The sequence below is a fragment of the Dipodomys spectabilis genome, unplaced genomic scaffold (assembly GCF_019054845.1).
Source record: "Dipodomys spectabilis isolate Male_0828 unplaced genomic scaffold, ASM1905484v1 ptg000004l, whole genome shotgun sequence".
NCBI lineage: Eukaryota > Metazoa > Chordata > Mammalia > Rodentia > Heteromyidae > Dipodomys > Dipodomys spectabilis.
Window position 1 is genome coordinate 13640978 of NW_024870681.1, and position 6000 is coordinate 13646977.

General features: G+C 50.0%; 1 protein-coding gene across 4 annotated transcripts in view; it reads left to right on the forward strand.

Annotated features, from left to right (window-relative positions):
• The window catches only part of Shisa6 (shisa family member 6), a 298332-nt gene extending 294814 nt beyond the window's left edge, over positions 1 to 3518 (forward strand). For all 4 annotated transcript variants that reach the window (XM_042693210.1, XM_042693219.1, XM_042693229.1 and 1 more), the window contains 2 exons: positions 1866 to 2018; positions 2968 to 3518. In XM_042693210.1, coding sequence (XP_042549144.1) covers positions 1866 to 2018; positions 2968 to 3518 — 704 coding nt within the window. The remainder of the gene's footprint in view (positions 1 to 1865; positions 2019 to 2967) is intronic.
• The last annotated feature ends 2482 nt before the right edge of the window (positions 3519 to 6000 follow it).

A 6000-nucleotide genomic window follows, 5' to 3' on the forward strand; every position in this document is an offset into this window, starting at 1 on the left:
CTGAAAAGAGGTGACAGGATCACCAATAAGATCTTTAAATAAGGGGAATATTTGATAGAGGAAGGGTAAGGGAGGACATTTCAACAGAAAGGAGAATATGAGCAAGAGGCTGGGACAATTGTGGGGAGGGAAGGAATGGAAGTCAAAGCTAGCCTCACTGAGAGACACATGTATGTCAACAGCACCCAGCAATTCAGCATGTGGAAGAAGGTGAGCGTTACAATGCCTTCATTGGAAGTAAGATGCCAAGGGGCAAATGGAAGTTTGTTCTCTAACATAATGAGAAATGAAGAAACAAGAGCTAAGGGATTGGTGGCTATTAACCAAGTCGAGGGAGCAGCACTCCACTTCCTGGCATCTGTCCTGATCCATGCCAGGGAGGCTCTTTCTGTACAGCATGTTCTGATCTCTCTGGGATGCAGAGCATCCCCCACCCCCTCACATATGTACTGAGCTGGCATGAACACCAGTTTACTGGCTGAGAGCCCCTGGCTCCATCCCCAAAGCTGGGGGTGACAATGCAGGCAGGCAGGGATAGAGAAGCCAAGAGTTTCCAGTACTTTGGGGCAGCCCTTGGATAAGACCTAGGAATGGCTTCACTGTCTCCCAGGATCCACAGAATTCTTGCATGCTAAAATTCAGCACTCTTTGCAAAAGAGTGTGGGGGAAAAAAATCAGTCTTCCTGCACATCTGTCCCAAGTTAGTCTGGCTTTCTCTGGCCTTGAAATATCCCAGGCACAGAGGACAGACTGATGTGTAGTCAGACTCTCAAGCTCCAAATGACCTCACTTCTGGGAACAGTACCAGTATCTCCCAGGCAACCACCTGTTGACTGCATCTTGTGACTCTTCCTCTTCCTGTCCGATAAGCATGAGTGCTTGCTTGTACACCTTCCCTGGGGTTCTGATCCTCTCAGAGTTCCACACTCGTGGCTGCTCCCTCGTGTAGGCATGTACTTCTTCTCTCCTCTCCTATATTAATCCTAATCTGGCCTAAAAGCCCAGATCACCCTGTATGCACCCCATTAGCCCTCCACCTCCTTTCCCTTCCACCTTGTCCTTCACTACTTCCTTTAGTTTCTTCCCAGGCATGACACTGAACCACACTCCTGTTTCTGCTAAGTTTGGAATCTCAAGGCTCTGTCTCAGGGAAAGTGGAAGAAAAGAGGAGTGTGACATGCACTTTTACCAAGATTCTTTCCTCTAAGGCTTAGAAATGTTGGTAGAGGCGGGGGGTAGTTCTAAGAAAGGGATTAAAATAAATAACCATAGGAATGGGGCTCCTGAATTCTGGTGAGGCCCAGGGTAGAAGCAGCTGTCACAGAGGTAAATCATACATGGATGAAGCATGGGTTGGAGCTGTAGGGGAGCTGAGTATTAGATATTATTTCTCTATCGTAACTGCAGCTCCTTCAAATACAGATCTGTCTGCACCTGAAAACTAGATTTGCCTAGATCTACTAGGAAAGGGAAAGAACTTTCACACAGAAGTAGATGACTTTATGATGTTCCTCAGTTGTATCAGGTTTACATGTCCCTTAGGCAACCCAGGGATATGTCTGCTGTTGTTTCTTAGAGCTGAGTCTTCCATGCAAGTAATGGTTATCTGCCAGAAAGGGGGGGGGGGGGTGGTCAGAGGCAGCTACAACAGCATCTGCCCCTACTTGAAGTTGATTACTGGAACTGAGCCTGAGGGAAACTAAGTCACAGAATCTCCTGTGTCCTGGCATAAAGGACCAGGAAAGAAGGAGGGGGGGGGGCCTCTAATCAGAGATAAGACAGAAAGCACAAAGTGAGAATTTGGATCATCTCCTCTTGCCTGTCTTTATCTTTACTTCAAGTTTTACCTTTCCTTTTTCTTGCAGAGAAACCACGGATGAACAACATCCTGACATCGGCTACAGAGCCCTACGATCTCTCCTTCTCCCGCTCATTCCAGAACTTGGCCCACTTGCCCCCATCATATGAGTCTGCAGTAAAGACCAACCCAAGCAAGTACTCATCTCTGAAGAGGCTGAGTAAGTCCAGTCCTCCTGGTGTTGAGTTTGGGCTTTCCAAGGCATCCTCTAAGCAGAGGATGGGATGAGCCTTCACCTGAGGTCATCTGTGGAATTCTAGCACAAAGAGAGAATCATACCTTGAAGAAGAGACTAGAAAAGCCCTTTGTTTTTATTCTTTAGGGCCCAATTTCATCTTAGGGCTCAGCAGGCAGGACATACCCATCAGTGATTTCTGTTTCCCAGAACCTATGTCAAAAGCAGGCAACATTCTCATACCTGGCAGAGGCTTTGTGGACTACCTATAAGAGATCACATTGCTCAAATTTAGAGCAATGCAGGTTTGCAAGTGTCCTGATTTAAGTATAAGAGCCATAAGTGCAGGTGATGGGAGAAGGTGTCAGAGTGTCTAAATCTGAAGTACCTTCGTAGGTACTTCAAGTTGGCTGTGTTGTGAGCATAAGCAGATAATATGCAGACTGATGTCAGGGATGCCCATGCACTGACTTCCTGTGCATGGGGCAGTTACTCCAGAGAAGGTGTTACTCTGTTCCTAAGCTACCAGCTTAGCCTTTGCACAAGGGCCTCTTACTTGGGCCTCCTTATTCTATGATGGAAGCTGATTTCTGCAGCCCAGCTCAGGTGTGTTAGTAAGACTGGGAATCATCCTCTAGATATGATGGGAACTAGAGGATCACAGGCTTGGCCTTGCCATCAACTCTACCGTGAGCTCACAAGAGATGCCCAGAAAGTGCCTTAACCCTGGTCTATTCAAGGTAGTCTTTGGGCCCACCCTGGTTCTGTAAGTACCAATCTGCACGTCATAAGGTCCAGAGATTGATTTGCACGTGGCCTATCTGAGCCTCCATATCTTCCTCTGTAAACTACATTATCCCTGGGTAGGCAGCAAGAGGGCTTATGGGCTCTTATGTCACTCATTGCCTCCTCTGTGTCTGTGTCCCCCCTGCAGCTGACAAGGAGGCTGATGAGTATTACATGAGGCGGAGGCACCTGCCAGACCTGGCTGCCCGGGGCACGCTCCCCCTCAACGTCATTCAGATGTCACAGCAGAAGCCACTGCCCCGGGAGCGACCCCGCCGGCCCATCCGGGCCATGTCCCAGGACAGAGTCCTGTCTCCAGAACGGGGTCTGCCGGATGAGTTTGGCATGCCCTATGACCGCATCCTGTCCGACGAGCAGCTGCTCTCCACGGAGCGCCTGCACTCTCAGGACCCGCTGCTGTCCCCTGAGCGGACGGCCTTCCCCGAGCAATCGCTGTCGCGGGCCATCTCACACACGGACGTCTTTGTGTCCACGCCAGTGCTGGACCGCTACCGCATGACCAAGATGCACTCCCATCCCAGTGCCTCCAATAACTCCTATGCCACCCTGGGCCAGAGCCAGACGGCGGCCAAGCGCCACGCCTTTGCCTCGCGCAGACATAACACGGTAGAGCAGCTGCACTACATCCCGGGTCACCATACCTGCTACACAGCCAGCAAGACCGAAGTGACCGTGTGACCCGCCAGGCAGGGCTGGGCCACACTGGACAGGGTGGCGTGGGGCCAGAGAGGGCATCAGGAGCAGAGTTTCCAGCCTTGCTCCTCTCCATGACCAGGTCCCCTTGGTGGGAGCTGGGTGGGGGGAGGTTGATTTGGTCCAGAAAGCCATACTCCGGGGCAGTCACAGCTCCCACCGCCTGACCCAACATAGGAGGCCCTGGATCTGGAGAGATTTTTCTCTTTCTCTTCCAGTAGAGTCCACAGGAAGGGAAGAGAAGGACAAGGCCCCAGTGTCTCCCTACTCACAATCTGGACCCTTCAGTCCCATGGTTCCCCCTCCACCTCCCTCTCTTTCTCTCTCTCTCTCTCTCCCCCCTCCTCCAACTCAGTTGTAGGTTCTGTCAGCCAAAAGACCTTCCAATGACCCTGATCTGAAGTTGCCTGGGTTTGAATGGCCAGCCGGCATGGTCAGTAGGGCTGACCCAACAGGCTCCTCGGTCTCATTCATTTAACCTAGAACTGCATCACACACAAAAAAATCTTCTAGTGCCTAAAAACTGCCTGCTCGCTCTCAGCCAGAGAGCTGCTGTGTCAATAAGCACAATAATGATTCTCTTTTGCCTGCTGAAACTCTGACCACCCCTTCCCCCCAGTAGCTCTTCCTTTGCTGACCCCCCCCCCCCCCCAAGAGCCTTAATGCGGCTCTGTATCCCTTCAACCTCTGGACAGGGAGGATTCCCTTCCTTTAGTTGCCTCCTGTTGTTGAGTAGCTGTCCCATTCCAGCTGGCTGCCCTGATCCCTATCTTAAGAGGGGTTGGCTCCCCTGGATCTAGCTGCTTTACCATCAAAGCTCTCTGGGGCTTTAGCTCTTAACCTCCAGAGAAGTGTAAGTGATGTGTTGCAGGGACTTGAGGGGTAGCCTCCAGCTACCTGATTGTCTCCTCTTTTCCTCCGGGCCTTTAGGTCTGAACTATGACCGCCACTCAGGCCTGCCTTCTCCACCCCTGCTCTGCTCCCAGATGACACCTATGGTTTTAGTTAGAGAAAGCCAGGTGGGGAGGGTCACTGTGATGCCCAGTACCTCAGGGGCTCACCATTCCCATTTTTCTAGGACTCTGCCTGCCCTCCCTCTCCCCACCCCATGCACCTCAGGCAGGACAGAGGCAGAGGCTTCTAGACGATGCTTAGCCAGGAAAAAAAAAAAGGAAGACCTCTGAGAGGTCATTGTGTTTCATCCTTTTCACTTCTCTCTGCCCAGTCCACCAGCCCTTTCTCTGTTTAGAACTTACTCTCACTTCCTATCTCTCCTTTCCCACTTCCTGTCTCTGCTCCCCACCCTTGTAGCTCCAGTAAACTCTTCCTGGATGTTCTTTCCTCAGATCAGTGGATGGAAGAGACCAAGACCCATTGGCAGATGTAAATAGATAAATTGTACTTCAGACAACTAATCTGGGGGATTGCTGGACAAATCCACAATGTAGAACTTCCTCACTACAGAGAGAACTTGGGCATTGGGTAGATGCAAGCCCACTGTCAGCTTTGTAAGCTCATTTCAGCTCCTTGTGTGACAGGGTGTGACCACTTATGGGACAGAGAAACATTCAATTCCCCAATACCACACACACAGAAAGAGAAGGAACTTTTCCCTTTTCAGGGCCAGGGCACCTCCTTGGGCTGAAGCTGGGGAGGGGGAAAATTAGCTTTAGATGGCTAGTGATGGTGTGATAGTAAACGTAGAACTGACTGCTGTCAGAATCCAGCCACCAGTAGGATTGTACATTCCCTTAGTTCTATATTCAAGGTCCTTTAATGGGAGGAATGGGGAAAACTTCTCCATCTCTGCCCTGGGAAAGTTTAATCCAACCAAGTCTACAAGCCACAAGAAATTGATGAGTTGCTTCTCCTATAGATTTCGGGCACACCATAGCTCTTTTCTCTTCCTGGGTTTGGTTTCCAATGTGATCAGGAATACACAGCATGAATCAGGAGGGGATAGAGGTTCAGAGCTATTAACTTAGCCCTGAACTTCCCCACTGGGGAGATGTCTCTACAGCTGTGAGACTGGAAGGTCAGAGTCAATCCACTCTGCTTTTGTCCCCTCAAGCACATAAACCTTCTTATGGGCTGGTCCCCACAGGTTTATGAGCATTTGTTCCAGAAGCTGAAGCTAAGAAGGCTAGAAAAGAAGAAACTAAGCTAAATAAAGCAGCGAATCACTCCAAGAAGCATGGGTGTGTCTCACAACTGGTCCCCTAAGCTGGTTTTCTAGGTTAACTAGATAACCCTTAGGCTGTTCCTGTGAGGATCTTGCGCTAATTGGGAGGGGAAAAGATAGGACAGGAATGAGTGGGAACTCTATTCCGTAAATGTCTATCAACATACACACTAAGCCAGTAATCTGGTCTCATCCCTTGAAAGCATCTTTTATACACCAAGTACTCCCCTTAAATCTTCCCCAATCCTTTCTCTGAAAGGGCATGTCTGTCTGTCTGTCTGTCTC